This window comes from Cimex lectularius, unplaced genomic scaffold (genome assembly GCF_000648675.2).
Source record: "Cimex lectularius strain Harlan isolate CLEC.00 unplaced genomic scaffold, Clec_2.1 scaffold36, whole genome shotgun sequence".
Classification (NCBI taxonomy): Eukaryota; Metazoa; Arthropoda; class Insecta; order Hemiptera; family Cimicidae; genus Cimex; species Cimex lectularius.
The window spans coordinates 951,006-977,407 of NW_019392648.1; the positions used below are offsets into that span (position 1 = coordinate 951,006).

The 26,402-nt window shown below is 36.3% G+C and overlaps 1 protein-coding gene across 1 annotated transcript in view; it reads left to right on the forward strand.

Moving 5' to 3' along the window:
• Window positions 1-26,402, forward strand: part of LOC106668392 — a 561,179-nt gene that overhangs the window by 85,218 nt on the left and 449,559 nt on the right. The window contains exon 2 of the mRNA XM_024230497.1: window positions 2,984-3,029. Coding sequence (XP_024086265.1) covers window positions 2,984-3,029 — 46 coding nt within the window. The remainder of the gene's footprint in view (window positions 1-2,983; window positions 3,030-26,402) is intronic.

Sequence of the window (26,402 nt, forward strand, 5' to 3'; positions counted from 1 at the left end):
TTTTTATGGATGTTCTTGTGCAACCTTCGTTTCACCTATTTACTCAACTTCCGATCGTACTGTCTTGCCGCTTCTTTCAGGTAGAACAGTTCCCTCTCTGACTACTATCCCGTTAAGCTTCTGGATACTTCAGAGTCGTATCCACATCCTGTATTCAACTTACACGGCTGTTCTACTTATCCATCCAGGCACATTCGTCTATGTGGATGATAGCACTATCGTATCTTCCAATTAAGATCCCTTCAATGAAAAAAAATTTACGAGTTTTTAACAGCCATCGCAAGATCCCGAATGGGGCATAGTAACGACTGTAGACCACAATTGTTGTTTGATTAGTCTGTGGCTGTGTTAGGAACTCACTGTCTTTTTGGGCGGCGTGGTAGTGTGGTACATTGAAGAGAGTGTTGAGCTAATGATTGGTGTAGACGGAAAGCTTGGAGTAAAATCGTGTTTGGATTAAGTCACGAACGAGATGTCTAGGTCTTTGGGAATGGTTTGTTTTGTGACATAGAAGTGATTGAGGTTACAATGGAGATCTTTTTTTATTCAAAGGATTGGATCATTTGGATGCTGAATGGCTTGGCTCAACCTCACAACTTGCTCCGTATGTCCAAATAGTGTTTTATGTATTCCACACCTTTCCCTGAGAGGACCAGGGCAAATAAATGAGAAATAGTAATTATCTTCTCAGCTTGAATAACCACCTTAAAGGATAAAAATTCATATCTGACTCCAAAAGGGTTCTATACAGAAGAAAGTGCTTAGACTGCAAAGCCATCCTCCCAGTCTCCTCCGGATGATCTATTCCTATCTTCTGTAAAAGTAAGGAAAGCTGAATTTTCCACTGAGGCATGTCTACGCAAAAATCAAACTGACAATAGCAATTGTGGACCCAGGAATCAAACAAGAGAGCTATACACTTTACCACCTCCCTTGCTACAGCATTTACCAATCGATCGAAATTATAGTGCACTCTCAGTGCTGATTTGGGCCCTATAAGGCGTTTGAGTTGTCCTTATCTTCGGTTGAGTTCTTGTTTTATGTGTGTTCAATGTAAGTTTATTGTATATGTGCACTGGTAAGCAGGTGCTTCTTCTAAGTATGAACGTCATTTGGCTCCTCTTTTCTTCATTTAGCTTTTCATGCGTCACCAAGTTCACCAATCGTTGATGAGATCTAGGTGGTCGTCGGTTGCTTTTACTGCAAGGTCAGGATGTGAGATGAGTGTGGTGTGTTCTTATGTCAGCGGTGTAAACTGTGTAGGGGATTGGTCCTGTTATGACCCAACACCAGAGGTCCCTTTTCTTTCTAAAAAGGGAGAAAGGAGTAGTTAAATTAAATCACAAGAGATGAATTTCACCAAGTAATAAGGACATATATTTTAAAAAAGAAATAAAACTTAATGATATATGTTTGAGCATTCACCTGATCTATCCTTTCGCACCAACGTCTAGCACACACCTGCCTATCTTATTAATCCCGCAATCTTCTCCAATAAGGTCCTTACGACGTCGGGGGGAGGAGCCCCAGGCGCGGGAAACCTCCGACGACATTTCAATCTATGATTAGCATTTATTATTATCACTCGCCAATGCGTGTCGCCCAAGAGGTGCCAGTCCTAAGACACTCCCCTGTGGAACGCCAACCTTCATGTGCTTGATGTCTGAAAATTCTCAGTTCTCACCTTGAACCAGCAATCAGCAAGGCAGTAAGTGTCGGGAAGGATATTTTTTAGTTTGAAAACGAGGGAGCTTGGTGTCACATTCTTTCAAAGGGCTACAGACATTTAGAAAAGCTGCTGAGTAGTAATGCTTAATTTCAAGGGCAGAAGATATTGAGTATGCTGGAATGCAGAGTGGAGAGATCTAAAACCAAATTGATCTATTTGGATGGTGTTGTGGGAGTTCAATATGGGGTCTTTTAATTGAGGTGGCATTCAAAAATTTGAGTAGGATTGGGAGAAAGCTTTTACGCCAGTATGAAGATGAGCCGCTGGGATTTGTTAGATTGGGAAATTGCGGCTATTAGACAATGTTTCACTAAAAATGATTAAATGAGATTAATTGTGTACAGTTATTACTAACCTTTTCTCAACAGAAACTTTATAATATATTGTATAATGTTGAGGAAAAAAAATATATTCAATAAATTTTCCTTTTGGTCGTTTTAGGTGTTTTTAAAACCTGAACATATAAAAGGAATTAATTATAACAAAGTAAATTTAAAACAGGATTTCTATGCGAAGAAAGTTTTTGTTCAAAGATAAGTCAATTCTTTCATACTTTACATTACGAAATCGAGTTTCAAGTTTTTTGAACGGCAATATAAACAATCAGAAGAAAGTAAACATAATGAATTTGTAATGCAATAGTATTAATGAAATTAGCATTAAATGAAAGATTAAGGTAAGGGTAGAATTAGATCAATTGTCGTTAAAACAACAGTTTGTATTATGTATTAGGGCTCGGTTTAAATGGCCATCAGGGAGAGAAGTAAATTAAAAAAAAAATTTAATATTCGGTTTATGCCTGGAGAGCACCATTTAAATTCTCCTTTGGTTCAATCGGAAAACACGTCTGTCGCTTTTAAGCCTTTAAGTTGCCAGAGGCATTATCTCAAAAAGCGTCCCACATAAAAACAACTCGAGTTATCGCATTTCCCGACGTTTTACGACATCGCATTATCCAAGCACTTTGAAGTCTGAGTAAACCGTTGTTATATTCTTCTTTGTCGTCCTGGCTGAGAATAAAGCCGTAAAGGGAAAACGCTAAACCGCCCGACGCGCTTTGTGATTCTCTTCGTTAAAAACAATTTTATTATCTTTTTTATACATCTATGACCCGTGAGAGGCGGGCTATAATTTCTACGAAAATACAACTTCTCTCCTTTCACTTGTTGAATATCAACGTTCTTAACAGTTTTTCCCAGTTTTATACCATTTTTTATATTTTTTTTTTACATTTGGATATTTTGTCTGTTTCAGTGGAAGCCGAGATACGGCGTAGTCACGAAATTATCTCCAGCTGCAGGTACCTTTCTTATATATTCTGTACATATTTTTAGCTTTAAAGAGCTGTTTACTCAGCCAAATATATTATTATGTGGGAGGTTTTTGGGCCAACAAACAGCTGAGGTCATAGCCACCCTCTGCGTGTTTTCTTTCTTTTGTTCTTGTTTTAAACAGCAGCCATTTGAGCGTCTCAATTTGGTTAGACTCTGATTTTGCAAACTAAGTCAATATCCTAAAATGATAGCCTCTCACCCTCAGGTTGACAACTGCAAAATAGAAACACGCCAATAAAATACATTCCTTTCAATAAAAACAAAAGCCAACATCCGATACAAACACAGAAATCTGGTCACATTCACTTCCGCAGAGTACTCGGTATTCCTCGGAGCCTAGTGTTACAACCGTTTCCTTTCACGCTAATAAATTACTTTTTAAATATATGCATATTTATAAAATAAATATGTTTATTTAGTACTCATAATTGACCATATGAATTATTTTATTCATTCATTCCAATAAATAGATATAAAAATAAAAGACTAGTCGCATTCACTTCTCCAGTACTCGAGTTTTTTTTCGAGTTTATTTATTAGATACATTGACTTTTACATACATTTTGTACAAAGTGATTACAAGGAGAAATGCCTAAGACATTATACACCCTTGTGGCAGAGGGCTTAAGTATACAATAGTTACAATATTTGTTGATTTGGCCTAGAGTGATAAGAACAGTGGTGGAAATTATACTAAAAACCACTTGCATAAAGAATACATTAATAAATAGGGAAGTTACAAATAATTACGTATATTATAAATTATAAATCATAAGTCATTGACTACATATGTACAATAGATAAGTTTGATAAACAACACATTTCTTTAATATTAGCTAATTTCATAAATAAATTAATAAATAATTACTAATTATTATGAGTTAAAATCATTGAAAAGACTTGTACAATACATAATCTGACATTTACTAATTTGGTAAATAAATAAATACATGCATATATAAACAAGTAAAATTAACAATTTAATAAATAATCACAGTGAATAAATATACAATCGTACTAAAATGTGTTTGATCCTACTGGGTTTCCAATTTTTGTTGAGGTTATAGTTTCCTACATTCTTTACTGTCATATTTGCACTCTCAGCGCTACGTTCATAAAACGAGCTAGTTATCCTTTTGATATCATCCTTAATGTATGGGTTGTTTAAAATTTCGTGAATATAATTTATACTTCTTTTAGAGGATGTAATTAACCTTAAAAATTTATCTTGAATTGTTTGTAGGCACATTATGTTGGTGTTGCTTGTGTAGCTCCATACCTGACAGGTGTATAACAGCATTGGTCTAACTATGGTTATATACATAACGAGCTCATCCCAGATTCTCTACACATTAAAGGGAACAAAGTCTTGATAGCACACTTCCCTTTATCAAACTTCCCAGTACTCGATATTTTCTTGGGGCGGTAGATGAACAACGGCTTCCTTTCACCCTAATAAATTACATTAATTCCCGTAAGTTAAGATAAATTCAAAACACTTACACATAGAAATATGACATAAACGCTATACACATTTAAAAACCGTCCAAATGAACCGAAAAATAAATTTTAACCAAACTGTATTTTCGAAAAGGTACACTGTCTTGTGGTTGAAAAATCAATCGCCAATCAATCGTCAAACCTGGTTTTTACCATTAATTTAATCGATTTTGCATTAAATCGTAGTTAATTACTTTTAACATTATTTATGTAATCAAGATTTCAAAGGGAATTTCATTCAATTCAGTAAAGAAATTGGAATTTTGCTGCAATCCTTTAACATAGACCCTAACAGCAACATTAATTTTGGCTTTAGGTTTAAAGTTTAATATTAAGGTTATTTAGATTTTATCGATTTTTTACATTTACGATGTTTATTATGCCTGTATTTGGTTATTTTCAATATTGTTACAACTATTTTTGTATCTTAATTTTATTGTATTGTCATATGTAAATGACAAAATGCGAATTTGCTTGTTATTTTTAAGTAAAAAATACAAACATGTACTACCTAGATTTTACAAAAGACCTCTAGAATGATCAATCAAGACAAGTCCCAAAAAGTTTATTTATTCCCAACCAAGATGACATTAAATATAGTGGCCTTTTTTAAGTAATATTCAAAGATTTAAGAGAAGAGCTATAAACAGTTGTAGTTCATATAAGCTATAATATAGTATATATAAGTTACATAAGTATTTACAATAGTTGTAAACTTTATATAAGCTATAATATAACTATCTAAGTTATATAATTAAATTCACTAATTCCGTGGTCCGCTTGACCAATTAATATATTACAATTAATTAAGGTTTTTAGTTGAGATAAAAAAGTCAATGACACGAACGGGATTCGAACCCACGATCTTCGGCTAGATACGCCGCTGCTCTACCACTTGAGACACAAACTTCCCATCTCAACCCCACCTTTTGAATTTTCCCTCCTTTTTGCCATTTTTCAAATGTCGTGTAATCGGATTGGATTCTCGACGACAAACGAAATGGCCACGGAGAGCTTTAGTGAAGTATATTTTATTTTCAATCATTAAATTCACTAACTTCATGGTCCGCTTGGCCAATTAATATCATACAATTAATTAAGGTTTTTAGTTGAGATAAAAAAAGTAAATGGCACGAGTGGGATTCGAATCCACGATCTTCGGCTAGATACGCCGCTGCTCTACCACTTGAGCTATCGTGACCTCGAAAAATGGCAAAAAGGAGGGAAAATTCAAAAGGTGAGGTTGAGGTGGGAAGTTAGTGTCCGAGTGGATCAAGGTCACGATAGCTCAAGTGGTAGAGCAGATTTATATTAATTACAATTAATTAAGGCAGCGGAATCCCGCTCGTTCCATTGACTTTTTTATCTCAACTAAAAACCTTAATTAATTGTTATATAAGTAGTTACAATAGTTATAAAAGTTATACAAGCTGTAATATAACTATATAAGTTACTTAAGTAGTTAGAATAGTTATAAAAGTTATACAAGCTGTAATATAACTATATAAGTTACTTAAGTAGTTAAAATAGTTATAAAAGTTATATAGACTAAAATATAATATAAATATAAGTAGTTACAATAGTTATAGAAGTTATACAAGCTATAATATTACTATATAAGTTGCTTAAGTAGTTACAATAGTTATATAATATAATTATATAACATAATAGTTAATACAATAGTTATATAAGCTATAATATAACTCAGGAGGTGCGATTCTGTTGAAGAACGCCTTTACAATAATCTCCTGTCAGCAGAAAACATTCGCTGTAAATCAGAATGGTGTTTTTCTGCCCTAAGTTCCATCCTTCGGCTTTGCGAACCACGTCACGTGTTCGTTAGAGACCTTTTCAGACTGCGGAAGTTTCCATGGGATATTTGCAGATTAAAACTTTTTACGCTGTTAAACGTTATTTGTCGACAGTGTTCTTTTTAAAAAAATAAACTCGAAGCGGGTCTCGGAGTTCGTTTCACGTCTGGGAAATCCGCAGATTAAATTTCTTGCGTTTCCGTCTTCCGGTCCTGGGTGTTTAAGTTTTCAACCGTGTCTGAGTGCGTTTCACGGTCCGCGTTCACCGAAGAATCGGGACGGCGTTAACTTCTGAGGGCGGGTTGCATCTGTTTGCTGATGAATAATCAAGCCGTTCTCCGACGTGATGCTTTCCACGTACGGTTTTCCACCACATCGCTGATTAGAATAAAAAAATGTCCCGGGGTGGGGAAGTTAATGGTCCAGCATAAACAAGAATGTGTAAACATGGCTGAAGCGATAATTGCTTTGAGCCGACGTAGGTGCTGTCATGTTTATTAATTTCATGGCTGCGCTTGGAAAAGAAGTTTGCTTGTTTGTTCACTCCTCCTGTTGTTATCTAATTCTTGCGGTTTCACTTCCTTTAAAAAATTAATGGAAAATATATAAAACTCTCAGTATATCAGTAATAAGAATAAATTATAAGTTGGAATGTTCTTTCCTCATATGCTGCTTAACTTAGTTACATTCAAAAGTGAAAAAAATTCTTCTCACGCACACAGAAATAGTGAAGATGACAGGTAAGTATCAAACTACAAGTCGATCGATAAGAATTTGGCAATGGTTATTTATAATGATATGGGATTTCGTAACCATGACCTGACGACAATTACTTTCTGTTTTATGCTTGCATATTCGATTTTCATTTCGTTTTGCCACCGTTTTGTTGAAGTATATTTAGCATATAAATCATAACCACATTTTTCTATCAGCACTTGCCATTTGTGAAACCCACCGCATTTTTTTTATTATCTGAAGAGTTGTTATTACCTATCCTACAGTTCAAAGTTTTTAATAAATTATATAATAAAATATTAATATAAATTTCTATTTCTGATTAAATAAATATTCACAAAAAACATATACATCCATAAACTAAAAATCTGCTATAAACAAATCATTTTTACATTTTCTAGCTGCTCAAATTGTTTGTTCTGTGCTTTATTTTGTAGTTTGTCTTTCCATGAACTGCCATAAACGTAGTAGCCGTGATTATTGTGTCAAAATTATCAATTGGCTGGAAATGGTATGTTGTGTTTCATATTTTGATATTTTTTAAAATCGAGTTAGGGTTTCAGGATTCCTGAACGGCTCAGGAATAAAATGTCAGGGATATGCAGATAACATAGTCCTGACAGCCAGGGGAAATTCGAGGAAACCCTCTGCGATATAGTCCAAGAGGGACTGAAAATCACAGAAGAATGGTGTAAAAGTGCAGGCTTGGGGATCAATCCAAACAAAACAACTATAGTCACTTTTACACGGAAAAGGAAGCTAGATCACATGAAAGAAATCAAACTCAACAACACTTTGATAGAAATCAAAAATGAAGTCAAATATCTGGGCATCACACTAGATAAAACACTAACATTCAAGAAACACATCAGCTCCATTATCACAAAGGCGACACGAGCTTTAATGGTGTGCAGAAGAATGGCAGGGAAAAACTGGGAATGTAGGCCAGAAACCCTGTTATGGATGTACACCATAATAGTAAGACCTTTACTTACATACGGAGATATAGCCTGGGCTGATAAAACGGAACAAATAACCAAAAGGAAAGAACTCACAAAAATACAGAGACTTGCATGCATCTGCATAACGGGAGCAATGAGAACATGTCCTACAATTAGCATGGAAAAGATATTGGCAATAATCCCCCTACATCACATGGTAGGAAGGACAGCACGGAAAACCATAATCAATTTTATCAGAGAGAAACCTCCAACAGAAAAAAAACTGAAATGGAGAGACAGAAACAAACTATGGAAAAACCATACATCACTCATGGCTCCAAGAGATGACATGAACAGGAGGATTGAATTTAACCAAAAATTCCGAATACATCTGGGCACCAAAAAGGAATGGGAAAGAAAGGGAAATAACTCCCTCAAAAATGGCACCATCCTTTGGTACACAGATGGATCTAGAACACAAGAAGGTACGGGGGCAGGAGTATTTGGACCCGGAACCAAATACTCAGAACCCATGGGAAAACACACCAGTATCTTCCAAGCTGAGATTCACGCAATTGAAAGATGTATCCAATTCAATCTAAATAAAGGATACAAAAACAAGAATATAGCTATCATGTCAGATAGCCAAGCAGTCATCAAAGCACTAAGCTCAAATACCATTAGTTCAAGGATGGTGCTGAACTGCAAAACCAAGCTAAATATATTAGGAATGCAGAATAAAGTCAGCCTCTGCTGAGTCCCAGGACACATGGGAGTAGAAGACAACGAGAAAGCGGACACCCTTGCAAGGAAAGGGGCTGCCACATCGCTGATAGGACCTGAACCCTTCTGTGGCATAGGAATTCACACTATAAACGAATATCTCAGACCGAAGGATAAAAAGAAAATGAAGGAATAATGGTATTCACTCATTGGACATAGACAATCCACGAATTTTCTAACCAACTTTGGTAGAAAAGAAATCACAGAATATGTCAAAGGGAGCAGGAATAAACTGCGAATCCTAAAAGGATTCCTAACAGGACACTACAGATTAAATGGACACTTAAAGAAAATTGGAACAATCCAAGATGGCACATGTAGATTCTGCAAGGAGGCAGAAGCCACACTAACACATTTACTAACAAACTGCGGAGCCACACTAGCCCGCAGGAGGAAATGTTTTGGGATGTATAATGTGACCATAAAAGAGCTTCAACCACTGAAACCGGGCCTATTAATCAAGTTTCTTGATGAAATAGGACTCACCGATGTGCTTTAGGCAGAGCACGGGGGATACAATAGCTCTTAAAGGGCGCAGTATACTATACCCTGAAATTACATCTATATCTACATCTACATCTACATCTAGGGTTTCAGGATTATTCCTAGGTATTTGTAGTAATTAAAAATACCCAATTTTATGTAATTTCATATACCTTGTTTAATTTTTACCTTTATATATTGTTCTAAAGTATTATCTTTTATATATCATTAACTATCATAATCACCGATGAAGTCTACTATGTGCAATGCATAAAATTATTGATTGTGATTTATGGTTTTTACTGAAACCAGCTAACAGACCTAAATCATCCTCAAAAAGCTATAATTGGCCTAAATAATTTTGTTATTTTTAACTTCACTAGTGGTCCGCTTGACTAATTAATATCTTTCAATTAATAGGTTTTTAGTTGAGATAAAAAAGTCAGTGTCACGAGCGGGATTCGAACCCACGATCTTCGGCTAGATACGCCGCTGCTCTACCACTTGAGCTATCGTGACCTCGATCATCTCGGACACTTACTTCCCATCTCAACCCCACCTTTTGAATTTTCCCTCCTTTTTCCCATTTTTTCAAATGTCGTGTAATCTATTTGATTCTCGGCGACAAATGAAATGGCCACGGAGAGCTTTAGTGAAGGTATACTTCATTTTTACTTATTAAATTAACTAGTTATTTTTAACTCTCCTTCTCTTACTTTAAAAGGGTCGTTTTATCAATATTGAACAGTTCTGAACTCAAAATACAATCGTGTTGTAGAAAAATGGAAAGATGACATCCTCTTGGTCTCAGACAGCCGCTCAGACCAGTCTACTGCCTTTATCTTATTCCATGTTGTGTTAGGTGTACGTAGTGGATAGGGATAGAAATAAAAGAAGCCGCCACTTGAGTTGAGTAGATCTATTATACCATTCTAATTTTATACATCACTGAACACCTGCAAATTGTTATTCAATCTACATAGACAGTGCCAGTGTCTCCTTAGTGTAGGAACTAGCTTGATGCTTTTACTCTCCTTGTTGCAAGAATAAGGATGAGCATAGACTCTCTGAAAATCATAAAACGTTCTCAACAGTATCTGCACAGTGTTTCTTCTGCCTGTACTCCTGTCCGATGCCTATACCTTAGTCGACATGACCTGTCAGGATTCCAACCAGAATCCTCGCTCCGTCACGATTGCCCTCCAGTAGTCTCACTGTATTTATAAAAAATTGTATTGATTTAATGACTTCTTCAGCCATATTTATACCGTATTACTTAGAAGTTGTTTATGTTGGTTGGACTGTGAGTAGATTAACTCATGTTAACTGATCCAAACTTATTATTTTTTTGGTTCGTATCTTCTCGCGGGTTTTGTAAGTTTTTCTTCCGCGTTTCTTTCGAGTTGACTCTCGATAGCCCAAACTGAAATGGAAATGAAGGCAAAATAAAAAATCATCGAGATTAGACGGATCAAACAAGTGATCAGTGTAGAACTTCAACATATTAAATCAAAAATTTACTCCCTTTTTACTAATCAATTCATATATTTAAAATAATGGCGAATCATCGGTTCGTTTAGTTCATATTCAGAAATTCAACTTCCATACTGGGCTGTATTATTTTTATCACAATTCATTTATGATTTGATAGTTCTTTGTTATTTGAAGGTAGCAGTCGTAATGTCTGTTACGCACGTGCGTCGTGGGACGGTAAATTGTCAAAAACCTTAATTTGGCCAACACATTAGCTCATCAGTAATCTTCATCAGTACGAAACGCAATTTATTTGTTGTGAGTAGCTAGTACAGTTGCAATTGAAGTGCCGAAGTTGGAAAGAGATGAGGATAACGCGGTCGTTCAAAGTTGGGGGACGAACATTGGAAAGTACGCCCTTGGACCTAGTGGAGGACAAATCTCAGCGAATCGTTCTCCCTCATGGTAACGATATAAAACTGCGCTTCTTGGAGCCTGTCGGGCTTGGGGTGCCAAGGTGGTGTTTTACGATTTGTCGGGGGATAAGGCCCCTATACGGGGATTAAGTAGCCTCCAGCCCCAGCTCAAAATCCAATTCGTGTCCGAATTATTTTGATAATGAATACCGACGAATTAAAACAACCACAAAGTTTATACGATTTGACGGATTATAACGTAAATAAAATGACTTTAACCGAGATAAACAGGAAATGAAAATAAACTTAATTAAACTGTAAACCTGACCAGCTTTATTACAAATTAGGTTTATTACGGTGACCTTTACTTGCGGTAAAAGCGATCGAAGCGTTCAAACATAAGGTAATAAACAATTAATTTAAGGTAATTAAAAATTGACAATTTCTCCTCCCTTGCACATCTGTGGTTAAAAATCTCCTATTTATTTAAACATATTGTTTGTAAAATGTCCAATCAACCAGAATCTATTGTTTATGTCTGTAATGTTTTATACCGCTCCATATAATGAAAATGAAATATTTTGTTTTATGGATTTAATTCGACATGCAAAAAATCAAATTAAAGGAGGCTATATAAACAAAATTGGTCAATCAGTCCTCATTTTTAATCTAAATCGTCCAATCACTTTCTTTCTCTAACACACACAAAAATCTCACAAAGACCCAATCCTACTATATGTTTTTTATAACGGTTCTAAATAATTTGACATTTGAAAATAGCAAAAAGAGCGGAGGTTCGAACGGTTGTAGGTTGAGATGTTAAAGTGTACGGGAGGATCGAAGTCACGATAGTTCAAGTGGTAGAGTAGCGGCGGATTTAGCCGAAAGTCATGGGTTCGAATCCCGCTCGTGACACTGACTTTTTTATCTCAACCAAGACCTTACATAAAAAGAATAATTAATTGTAAGAAGTAACTTGATCAATTGAGCACTAAAATTTAAATGTTCTAAATAATGTTAGTAGTTAATAGATTAGTTCTATTATCCTTCTTTACACTATTTTATGCTGTTTTTATAAATTTTCAAAGTTTTTTAAAAACGAGTTCTCCAAAGTCTGCAAGCACTGTGAATAGCTTACGAGGCATAACCTGATATTAGATTAGGTAAAACTCGCAAAATTTATTACTCAGAGCATATTTCTTTAAGGCTTTCATACAGTTATGCGAACGTGGTCTTGGGGCAATAAAGGATTTCTTTTCTTTTCACGTCGTTACCATGTTGCGTTGCAATAATCCCAGCCCGGGAGTTATTGAAGGCGTGTTTCTTGGAGATAAGTAGAGGCAACAAGAGCTGGGATTAGGCGCGGTTAGCATTACCCTCAGTTTTGAAACATAACTTTTACTAGCCAGAGTGGTAAACACATCGACAATCAACAAGGAAATAACAAAATTATGCATTCATTTAACACGAATTCCACATAACTTGTGTAATAACCTGAAGGTACACAGTATAAAATTAGAAGAACGAAATAGATATATTCAGGTCAAAGTGGGCAAAACGCTTATTGTCATCAATCCCTATCCTCATGACGGACCAAAATAGCAAGGATTTACCTATCCAGGTTTTTAAATAACGTTCTAGTAGAGTTGAAAAATAACAATTGAATGTTCGAAAACGTGAGCTAAGGTAAATTTGAAGTGGGGGTAGAAATAAATCAATTAGAACTCGCTTTGTAAAATAAAAATGACACTTGTTTGACCGGTTGAATGAAAAATGCTGGATGAAATAGAAGTTTAAACAATAATCATCACAGAATGTATCAGGTAGGGCGTGTTACTGAAAGATAATAATAATAATTAATATTATTTTACAAAGCGAGTTCTAATTGATTTATTTCCGCCCCTTCCTTAAAATTTACCTTAGCTCATGTTTTCGAACATTCAATTGTTATTTTTCAACTCTACTAGAATGTTATTTAAAAACCTGGATATATCAACGTAAAGCATATTAGATGAAGAGGTTTTTGTGAAATTTGACAAGTTGTAGGTATTATTTTGTAACCTCAGTAGAACGTGCAATCATGATTAAAATTTTAAATTTTGTAATTTTGACATGTTCCAAATGATATTGGCTAACATTTTATATCATTCAGATTATTGCAAATAGAAGTACCTTACAGCAAATTTAGCGTTCTTTCAAATGGTGAAATTGGATTTGTTGTAGTCTCCACATTTTGGAAGTTGTAAGCGTTTTTATGTGGTAAGGAAGTGAAAAGTTGAAAAAACCTAAAGTGACCAATATCTTCAAAATAGAGAACTTTCCGAATATTTTCTTCTGGGCATTTTTTCCTCCAAACGAAGAGTAGAATCGATTCCCTGAGTGTCGTCAGAAGGAACTGGGACACCCTGCAGAACTCTTGCACGACTTCTTGACAAACGTTCCAATTTACCTCTCAAAAATAAAAGGCTGCTTTACAACACCATAGTTAAGCAGTGTGGACTTACGGAGCAGTGTGGAGTTCAGCCAAATATTCCAACATCCACGGCATTCAAACTGCCCAGTTCTTAATACTACGAAAAATACTAGATGCTCCTTGTTATGTATCGAACCTAACCACACTACAGATTTACATATCTCTTTCGTTCAAAATGAAATACCGTTACCATAAATTTCATAAAAACCTCCCAACTACTTCAAATCAGCACATCAGAAACCTCGCATCCCTACGAATCCCCTCCCCGCCGACTGAAGATACAATTGCCGCGAGATCTTCTAGGAAGTGATGGTGATGATAGTGAAAGTGATAATGACACAAGAATCAATTAAACAGACAATATTTTAGTAACATTGGAGTGATACCAATGGGTGTTTTCTCCACTCTTGGTTTTAATGTTGTATATATTACCTTGCTCACTGTTACTTGAAGGTAGTTGTAATGTACATCAAATTATACATTTTCAAACATGTTATTTTCTATTTTTTTTAGTATTTTCTTCAGCAAAATCCACTCCCTCTCGGGCTGAACATCAGGCAGGTTAGGACCAACCGGCGGTAATGGTGAATTAGCACATTTCCATTCAAGACTTGTTTTTCCTCGAAGAAGGAAGATAAGTGAGGTAGCAATAAAAACAGGTGACGTAGAGGATAGAGCCGTATTGGCTTGACAGGGGAATTAGCAGTAAACCAGAAGCGGGCAACACTCCGGATCGATGAAGGGCGAGTAAATCTGCCGTCTATCTTGATACAAACATCGTAGACCGATGTTTAATGCAACGGAATTGGGCCAAAGAGAGAACAAAGCGAAGCCCCACGGCCAGGGACATTTGCACGTTTCGATAAGTAGTCCCGATACGACGGCGGATAAACTAATGATATTTTCCCAACTTTATGCATTTTACGAATTTCCGCTTTCAATTTTAGGTCGTTATTCTATGCTTATTTTGAAGCGTCTGTGGCTCATTATTTTAAAGCTATACCAAAATATTAATGAAGATTGCGATTGTTCATCAACGATAATTAATAACCCTCCTGACAAAAATTAGTCAATTCTTGGTTAGCCAGGAGTAAAGATTAATTTTCTTAATTTGCAGTGCATACTACTACCTACTGTTAATTTGGTAACATGTAACAACGTGTTAAGAAATATATACAAAATTAAAAACAAGTATACTTCATTTTAATTAATTAAATTCACTAATTTCGTGATCCGCTTGACCAGTTAATATATTACAATTTATTAAGGTTTTTAGTTGAGATAAAAAGTCAATGGCACGAGCGGGATTCGAACTCACGATCTTCGGCTAGATACGCCACTGCTCTACCACTTGAGCTATCGTGACCTCGATCCACTCGGACACTAACTTCCCATCTCAAAGGAGGGAAGTTAGTGTCCGAGTGGATCGAGGTCACGATAGCTCAAGTAGTAGAGCAGCGGCGTATCTAGCCGAAGATCGTGGGTTCGAATCCCGCTCGTGTCATTGAATTTTTTATCTCAACTAAAAACCTTAATTAATTGTAATATATTAATTAGTCAAGCGGACCACGAAATTAGTGAATTTAAAGACAATTGTATAAAATGACGTGACTTATTGGCGGTAGAGTGGTAGAACAGCGGCGTATCTAGCCGAAGATCGTGGGTTCGAATCCCGCTCGTAGCATTGACTTTTTTATCTCAACTAAAAACCTTAATTAATTGTAATTAAAAACAAGAGTGAACAAAGTACCCATTGGTAGTATTCAAATGAAGCAAAAATGTTTTATGTTTATATTACTTATATAAATTTCTGTGGCATTATCACATTTACTGTCATTGCCGAGATTTCGCGGCCCTCGACTCTTCAGTCGATGAGGAGGGGTCGAGGGAATTTTTCGGGTTTTGACTTTTTGGAAATGCTCATTTACGGTGGTTGGTAGTGTTTTGTGAAATTTGCAGTAACTGGAACGGATTTCGTATTGAATGAAACTTATATTTTAGACTTATGAAACCAACGAATTGCACTCTTCCTTTAAGGTGGGCCACATCGAGCAATCTTTCTGTACACGGGAACATTCGGGCATTAGCTCAAAAGTAACTATCCGAGTGTCAACCTGGTATGCAAATCTTTATTTTCTGACATTAATTTATATTGTGTATTAATGAATTGATCGGTTTAATATAAGAGATGATAATGGTGTGAATTTGGCAACTTACTTTACAATTCTCTCGTCGTGATTGTAATTTATTCAACCTGACGTCAAGCTCGAAATCCGCATCGTTGTAAACAACAAATTTGTGAGTAGAACCATGGTTAACAAAAGTGAAAACTGGGCTTTGTTGGCTTTTATACACGTTATTGCTATAGCTACATTTCAAGATGGGAACGTTTTAGCACGGCTTCACCCCATGGCAGAACCGGGACTGTTTTCAATTTAAACACGCTATTAACATTTAAAACAACGCACCGATGAATTATTTGACGGCTAGTTTATCTTATTTGGGCGATTTAATACGGCAATAAATATTAGATATTCTTCCTCTTGACCCCCAACGTTTATGATTAATACAAAGGTGGGTTACGTTATTACTCAGGGGGACACAGAAAGACTTTATTACTACTGGGGTTGAAACCTCACCCGGCTAAGGCCACAACACCAGTATCTCTCAGGTTTTATGTTACAGACATTATTTGAAAATTAATGAAAACAATGAGGAAAAATGATTCAAAAACTGATTAATCTTGAAACTAATTTTGAAAGTTACTACACCTAAGTTCAACTGTAACTCTCTCGTTTCACCTTGTTTCGGCGTTGGCGTGAAACGTAATTCAGGGAGGCAACGGACCGGCTCTTATTTAGTACATCGTGTCAAACCAATTTTCTGGAAAAGTACGTTCCTCGTACCACATGTTGAACGGCCGACTTGTTAGAACAACGTACCCATCTGTTTTTATGCTCTATTTTTCTGCGGTATTTCGATGTTAATACAATCCCATTGATGATTACAAAGAAATGTATATTTAATATTAATTATACAAGCTGTACTGACGTGACTGTAAGCACTCTGACGGGTTTGAACAAAAACATTAAATATTATTTACCGTAGATTGGCGAATTAACGGGTAGACTTCTTTTATCATAATATATCATGATATCCCATATTACCCCTCGATTAGAACGAGGTGCGACAACAAAACAAGCCGGCGTCTAACTAGGAAGCATTTTTAGTCCCATCCTTTATATCATTTATACTGCTGACTTACGTCAACAACCTAATACCATCATCACACTCGGCGGACGTTACCGCAATTTTGTTTTTTCACTCGATCCTATCCAAAATACGTCAAACATCCAAGTACACCTTGTGATTATCGAACTGTAAACATGAGAGGACAAGACGAAATGAGGAAAACTGTACTCAGTGTATATTCGCATTGAGAAAACAGCCTTGCCCGCCACTGTACATCAACAACAAACAGAAACCGATTTCCATTGAATTTGGACTATACCTAGACAGCTGACGTTGAATCCCCACAAAAGACTAAAGAGAGAACAACTCAACAGAAGACTTGGACAAGTACAAAAACATCTAGGACTGAAATTTGTTCAGACCGCCAACACTAAACTAACCTTATACAAGACATTACTACGACCATTTTCGACGTGGAACTGAGAGTTTCAGTGATACCGTTTAACATAAAGGGCATTCCTTCCAAGCAAAATTTCTCAGACATCGTGAAAGCACCTTACTACTTCACTAATCTTACAATTTTCAATGACCTCAACATGTTTTTTTGTCAACGAACTGATACTTTCCCGATTACAAAATACGTCTCCTTAATCGATGGCTGGTTTCTCATGACATAAGTCTTCCGTGTCCCGCTCTGGCATTAGTGTTAGTTCTGCGACCGTGTGAGAAAACGTTTTCTGGTCACATATGTAATGTGTACAGGGAACAAATAAAAAACACAGAAAAACGATAGAACTATAGTAATTCACAATATATGGATTTGGCAATAGTTGGTTTTATAAAACATATGAAATGTTGTACATTTTTATCTAACTATAAATTATTGACGGATTTATTTTTTCCTGATACAATTCATTTGGATTTACTGCCGTTTTAAAAGTGTAATGTTATCAATGTTCTATTTAAATAAATGACAATTTTGCTGGCAATCCATTTACGTTTTCGTGATCAATAGACCAAGTTACTTCTTTCAATCAATTATTCTTTCTATGTAAGGTCTTGGTTGAGATAAAAAAGTCAGTGTCACGAACAAGATTCGAACCCACGACCTTCGGCTCAATTACTCTACCACTTGAGCTATCGTGACTTCGACTTCTCAGACACCAACTCTCCATCTCAACCTACAACCGTTCGAACCTTCGCTCTTTTTGCCATTTTCAAATGTCGTGTTATCGGAGTGTATAACATATGAAGGTTTTTTAACTCAACAATGAATAGAAAGAATAATTGATTGAAAGAAGTAACTTGGCCAATTTACCACAAAAACCCAGAGGCCATTTCGTAAGTCGCTGAGAATCGAATCCTGATTACACGACATTTGAAAATGCCAAAAAGAGGGACAATTCGAACGGTTGTAGGTTGAGATGGATAGTTGGTGTCCGAGAGGATTGAAGTCACGATGCTCAAGTGGTAGACAGCGGCGTATTTAGCCGAAGGTCGTGGGTTCGTATCCCGCTCGTGACGCTGGCTTTTTTATCTCAACCAAGTCCTTACATGGAAAAAATAATTGATTAGCGAAACGTTAATTAGGTTCTATTTTTCTAGTTTTCACTGTTTTCGAAGAAATGAGTGCAAACGCTTTGTTTCTTTTTTAATGAAATTACATGGAAAATAAAGAGGACGTATTTCCTACTGAAAGACTACCGATTTCAAAATATTAAAAAAAAGGAGAATTCAAAGAGAATCGTTTATCCGTCAATACCTGCTTTCGTATTCAAAAGAAAAGTGCAACAGAAGTTCCTTGATAATTTTTCTTTCTACCACTTACTTGCGACGAGGGGGATGAGAAAAGGAGGTAAATAACCCTGGCCTTGGTCGGGGAAAATGAAATGCCCCCTGGTTTAAAAAGGAAAGTTTTAAGCTCTTCAAATTTGCTAATGACCCGTACCCTTTGTAAAACGTCCTTCTGGACGATCGATATAATTGTATGTCTTAATTCTTTCTACACGTTATGCAATGAAACATTGTTCTAAAAACTTATTTTTTTAAATAAAGGACATTTTTCATAAATGATTAATCATAAATAGGGATGCATCATCAAGGTCGGTATTGTTCATCAGCAATTAGACAAAAACAAACGGAAGATCTTTGTTAATGTAGTGTCTCATGGACTAACGTTGGCTTAGAGCAAGACGAACTTTAGCACATTTGTTAAAAGTTTAGAGAGAAATATCATGAGTTAAGATTGGTGCTAAATAAATCAGTGTTGCCAATACACGGACAGAAACATAACAGCAACAACCCTAAAGTTCTAAACTCACGGGATTTCCTGTTAAACTTGAACAAAATTGATCAAGTTGGCATTGCACTGAAAAAACTTTGGGCAATAAAGGGTTAAATTATAAACATAAAAAATTAAGGTTTGGTTAATATAACAATAGATGAAAGATGCAATAGTTGGAGGTACAATATTGTAATATCGTGATTTTCGATTGTCGCCAATCAGTTTTCTTAATACACGTGTTGAATCATTTTTAAGAACAAAAAAACAACACTGCACCCAAACTACTCTCACGGGATTAGGCAACTTTATCAAATTGGCTAAATTTGGTGTTGCCCTGAGGCAACTTTGGGCAAGAAAGGGTTAAGTTAGATGAACAGCGGTTAAGAGAATGGGCAAAAAATTCAAGGGGCGTCGTTGGTATTCGAACCCACGACCTTAGATCTACGAACCGCTAACTGACTGACGCGATAATTAATCGGCTACCTGGGTTCGCTCAATTGGCCGCCGTTTCCAAAATGTTAGCTATGTGTTCGGTGTAGAGAAAAGTTGAACAGTCCATCGTAAATTTTGAAACACATACCTTGGCTTAATAGTAGTTACGCCAAACTATATGAAAACTGGGCTCTTAGAACACCTCTTACACTTTTTTAAGGAGACAGGAGATACTCTGTATACTGTTTTTTTGTTTTTTTTAATAATAGGACATACAGCATTAAATGTATAATTAATTCGCGAGTATTCATTTGGGTGTGAAGGTGTTACTTAGTGCCCCATCGACCTTCAATTAGTTTATAAATAAGTCGAAAATATGAATCGATGAAACAATATCCAGGATTCTTGAATAAATTAATGTGTATAGGAAAGAATATATTTTGGATTGAGTGAGAGTGTGATTGGGATTTAGTTAAAACTGCGGTGGGACAGTCGAGATTTAAGTCTAATCCGGGACTGCCAACCACACTGAGTAGGTAAATTTTTTTTTTTATAACGAGGGTTCGCTGAGGCCATATCGACCCTCGGGGTACCGGTGTTTTTGGAAAAAAGCCCATTGTAAGTATGTCGGTTTCGAATGCAGGGCCGCTGGATTCGAACAGGAGAAATAACGCCTTTTAATTATTACAAAATAATTAAATTCACTAGTTTCGTGGTCCGCTTGACCAATTAATATATTACAATTAATTAAAGTATTTGGTTGAGATAAAAAAAGTCAATGGCACGAGCGGGATTCGAACCCACGATCTTCGGCTTGATACGCCGCTGCTCTACCACTTGAGCTATCGTGACCTCGATCCACTCGGACACCAACTTCCCATCTCAACCACACCTTAAAATTTTCCCTCCTTTTTGCAATTTTTCAAATGTCGTGTAATAAATTTGATTCGAACTACTATATAGCTAATTGTATGATATTAATTGGTCAAGCGGACCACGAAACTAGTGAATTTAATAAGTTTGAAATGAAGATCATTCACTAAAGCTCTCCGTGGCCATTTCATTTCTCGCCGTGGATCAAATAGATTACACGACATTTGAAAAATGGCAAAAAGGAGGGAAAATTCTAAAGGTGTGGTTGAGATGGGAAGTTGGTCTCCGAGTGGATCGAGGTCACGATAGCTCAAGTGGTAGAGCAGCTGCGTATCAAGCCGAAGATCGTGGGTTCGAATCCCGCTCGTGCCATTGACTTTTTTTATCTCAACTAAAAACTTTAATTCATTATAAAATAAAACAAACAAATATCGCATTCTTATTTCAACTTGAAAATTTGAGTTTTTTGTCTGTTCAAACAAATCAAATTAATAAGCGAGGCGAGAAAAACTAATTTAAATAGTTTATAATAGAACAATAACAATATCGTTTGAACTGACTGCCGATAAGAAAAGCATACGATGCGCAAACTTTACTACAACTTTTCTTATCTCAGCCCAGACGGTATCCACTTCGAAACATTCCCTCTGCTAAACCCTTGAGATTTTGCGTTCTCGGTTTGGAAAACGAATCATTGCCATTTGTTGTTTTTAACTCTTTCCATAGAAGGGAGAAGGTAAAGTGGAGAGAGAAAGCAACAAACTTGTAAAAAGCATGTGTTTGCAAAGTGTTAAAAGCACACTCGTGTATCCGTCAGTCGGTTCGATTGCCTTCGGCGACCCCATGACCGTCGAATTCCGAGGAAACCTAATTCAGATTTCTATGGAATTATTCCTATAAAAACCCTTTTACTAACGGATCGATAGGTTTTAGTAAATATTTCTATTTCCAGGGGGGTCTCAATGCCGACTTTTTTATAGACAGGCGGGAGACTTGTAAATAATCCAGCTTTGCCTATCGATGATGGCCTATCGCCGTGGTAACTCTTATAAGGAAATTACAGCTTGGTTCGATCAGAGGAAAGAAATAATAGCATTAACATTCCCCCATTCCACCCCCATTGGCAGGGGAGGATTTGCCAGGTGCAGTTCGATTTGCTCCAGGAAATTGTTGCCTGTTATGGCCGGAGAAGAACCGAAGGGACGTGAAGTATCTTCAACGTTTGACTGGTAATGTGTTAAACATCATTGTTTGTTTACATTATAAATAAAATATGTTATAGAAACTAGAAAAAAAGAGGAATTTAAGGTCATAGTACACATGATCGATCATAAAATAATAACATAAAATAAGAATAACGGTTATTTATTGAATTGATATATCTAAATAAAAATGTTGTCTATATTGCATAGGAGCTTCTAGTAAGGTTGTTAGTACCAAATGGATTCACATTTCTAAGCGTAACTCAAACAGCTAAGCGATAACAGAACAGTAGGAGAAACCGATAGCTCTTAAGTCAAGAAAAATAGCAATGAGCTTTAAAGATAATTAATTAAGGTTTTTAGTTGAGATAAAAAAGTCAATGGCACGAGCGGGATTCGAAGATCACGATAGCTCAAGTGGTAGAGCAGCGGCGTATCTAGCCGAAGATCGTGGGTTCGAATCCCGCTCGTGCATTGACTTTTTTATCTCAACTAAAAACCTTAATTGATTGTAATATATTAATTGGTCAAGTGGACCACGAAATTAGTGAATTTAAAGATAATTGTTTAAAATCAGAGGCTCTAATTTTCGATAATGTAGGGATTAGCTCAACAACGGATTTAGAGTTGTCTTAGCTCGAGTCTGCACATGATTGTACTATCCGTCCTCGCATTTACTCCATCGGGCATTCCAGTTTCAATCAGTTCCTAAATCCAAATCCATTTACTCTCTCACTCATTATTAAATAGCTTCTTTCCTATTTACATACCATTCACTAAAATAGGGTGGTGGAGTATTCGATATTTGTCTATCACCCTTACACTTAATATAAACAACTTAATTGGGGGTCGATGGGGTAATGGATATTCCACCATCACCTCTTACATAATTCGCACAAATAAATACATTCACTCTCAACACATACTAGGTGTGTACGTTCTATCGAGGACACATAGAGTACCCTTTTTCTACATGCTGGACTCATGCGCGAGATTTGCCCCAAAAGGTTCAATCCGATGAGGATGGCCCTTCTTCTAGAAGTCTTCCGAGGTCCACAGCGCTTGGGTATACATTAAAGCTTTTCTGCCGACCGGGCCCATCGACACTGCCACCTCTTTTTATTTTTTTTTATTGCATTTTTATGGTCAGAGGGCCGAATCGCGGTGGTTAAGTCCGTAGGTTGGTCCTAGTTTTAGCCGCCTCGTCTGCCTTTTCGTTACCATCCGTACCTGCGCCCGAGTACACCGACAACAACCAATGTTCTGCCGAGACTTTCCAGTTCGCGGTACCTCTCGAAGACCGACACTGCCATGCATAAACCTTCCTCTTTACTCGACTTATAAATTGTCAAATTTTAAACTGAGTAGCATGTCATATCTGGAGAAATGTCTGATATTACAAAAATTAATATTTATGGCCTGGTGTGACATGTCAAAAACTGGTGGGTATAAAATTTTCGACGGCTCTGTTCGTATGCAACATGAGTTTCTTGTTTCTTTCTTCACTTCTATTTTATACAGTGGTATCTGACAGGGAAGTTCGACGGTTTGGCGAAATCAAGATGTATCGTATTGCACACACAGTTAAAAGTGGCATATATAAATATAGGAAATTAATGTTTGAATATTTTTTCTATCTTTATTTTCTTGTTAGCCTTGGTTACATTAAAGTTCGATTCATTATTAAAAATGGCCGACGACCGCTTCTTAAAGCATGGGCTTATTATAAGGCAAAGCTCATTAACTGATGGAGCCTCCGTCACTTTAAAAAATTATCACTGTATTTCAAAGAAACTAACCGTACATTACACAGACTATCGTGAGTCCTACTTTCTGTTAACAGTTGAACCGTCGATGGCATCAAATCCGCACTTTTTGACCATTTTTTAAAATTAAGGCGTGATAATTTGCCGGCGACTCCGTTGTTATTTCTCGTCAAATATTTACCGGCCGATGGCAAATGTGCTTGTTGATTACATAAAACGCACCCGACGCTAAGCCGGTTAAAACGACCTTGTAAATATAATCCTAGCTCCGGCCATCCGGAGGCAGAAATTATTATCCCCCCACAGCTTAAAATGACTCTGAGCTAGATTTGGGTTAATTCGTTTTTATTCCCTGGATTTTGATATCCTCTTAAATCCACGTTTTATGAGACCGCTTCTTTGAAAGAGACATTTCCGGGTACGGTCGAAATTAAATCTTTTTCACTGGTAAGCCCGTTATGAACTTAAAAAAACGGCTTTGACGCTTTTATAAAATACTTTTTTAAATTTATTAATACAAATGTTTTAATATAAATTAAACGTTGTTTAATTTTAATATAAATATTCGTCGTAAAATGTAACTGGTTGGTTGTTAAGCCATTGCCCTATAAACTTCGGATCTACAAATTATACTAAGTTCCTCGTTATGGTGAAACATTTGTTATTATTCTTAAAACTTTGTTTTACATTATAAAACTTTCCTATTAGATCGATATCAATTAAGCTCTACATCTAATTTAGGAGAAATAAAGAATCCATTTTATATTTATTTGTTCTAACTTTATCCAGCTTAGGTACAATGTTTCTCGTTTTATTGAAATTTACAACTGTAGAATTAAATTCACTAATTTCGTGGTCCGCTTGACCAATTAATATATTAAACTTAATTAAGGTTTTTAGGTTGAAAAATGGCAAAAAGGAGGGAAAATTCAAAATGTGGGGTTGAGATGGGAAGTTGGTGTCCGAGTGGATCGAGGTCACGATAGTTCAAGTGGTAGAGAAGCGGCGTATCTAGCCGAAGATCGTGGGTTCGAATACCGCTCGTGCCATTGACTTTTTTAACTCAACTAAAAACCTTAATTAATTGAAATAATTTATATTAGTATAATCTTCTAACAATTTGGCTTGCTTTTGTATGATTGATATCAGCCTTTTATATTATAATTTGTTACTAAAAAAATGGAAAAACAACTTGAAAGAAACTGGTACTTTTAAACGATTATTAATATTCCTCATGGTTAACCAATGTTGACAGCTACTTACATGCCTGAAATCATAAGAAAATGAAAATAAGTTTTTTTTTGCAACAGATTTTTTGTTGGAAGTGTATTGTTCAATTTGATATCTGTCTGTATTTTTTGAACTAATTCTTTATACTTTTTAAATTCTTGTTTTTTTCAGTAAATTGTTGTTTTGCTTGCCTTTCCACACAAACGACATTTGAAAAATGGCAGAAAGGAGGGAAAATTCTAAAGGTGCGGTTGAGATGGGAAGTTGGTGTCCGAGTGGATCGAGGTCACGATGGCTCAAGTGCTAGAGCAGCGGCGTATCAAGCCGAACATCGTGGGTTCGAATCCCGCTCGTGCCATTGACTTTTTTATCTCAACTAAAAACCTTAATTAATTGTTGTAGAATTAACTATAACACGTGAATACAACGGTGGAAGAATAATATAATTGCTATGTAAACGAAGGCCTTCTCTCGTCACTCGCTAGCACTCAACATCACGGAGTCTTAAGCGTTTCAGTCGGCCTTGTGCACTAAGGAACTGTGGATGAGGAAAGTTGGGTAACTAATTTAGGATGATCAGTGAGTGAGAAGTGGAATTTGTTCAATATCGACTTGATGGCATGGGAAACATAAGGGATGTTGAGGCCATATTATAGTGTAGATTGGACGAAACATAGACAAGCATTAGCAATACAACAGGGGGTTTTGGACAGGAACGGTTGGATTGGATTGGAAGAATGTTTGGAAGAAGTTCTGCACAGTGAGTTCACGGCAGTTTCAGTAGAGTATAGTAAATTACTCTTTCATTTTAAGAAATAGTTTGTATCGTCTATTAAGTACTGTTCCTTTAAGTTTTTTATGGAGATTCCACGTGAGAAGTTTGTTCATGTATATTCCTAAGTAGCGAAAACAGTCTGTAGTGGGTAGAAGGAATTCGATTGAAGTATACAGGACGAAGAATTACTCGCAGTAATCTAAATGTTATGGCTTGACGTTTATTTTTATCCTCCACTTTTATAGCTCAGGCTTAACGAAGGTAATAAACGCCTAGGACAAGATCATTGTGAGTGAACGGTATTGCATTGTCATCTGCAAATGTGAACATGGATTAGGGGATGTCAACGGAATGCTAACCAAAGAATTAGACCAAGAACACTACCTTGGGGAACTTTTGGGGCGAATGGGAAGAACCGTAGTCACCCAGAAGTAACGGTCGGCAAGGTAGGACTTTAGGGTAAGGTAGTAGTTAGTGGGGAGGAAGCCTTTGATGTTTACACTGCAGTCCACCATGCCAGACCCGTTGCTTGCTCAACGTTCATAGCCTAAAATGCGTTGGCACTGTTGAGCAGTAGGCATTTTTTTACAATGAAAAATATACATATGGAAAAGGTAATACTTGGGTAAACTATGTTTTCGTTCAGTCAGTTTTAATCAAAAGTTCAATTATTAATTATTATCAATTATTAATAAGAATATGTATTATCGTTAGCAATTAATTGTATTAATTTTTGAAAATGTAATGTTTGGTTAGATGTGGATGGATTTTGGTTTGATTAGGCGTTTCCCATGTCCGCAAGACCGCCACATTAATAGTAATTTCAATTATTTAAGGTTTTGGTTAAGAAAAAAAGTCAGTGTCACAAGCGGGATCCGAACCCACGACGTTCGGCTAGATACGCCGCTGCTCTACCACTTGAGCTATCGTGACTTCGATCCACTCGGACACTAACTTCCCATCTCAACGC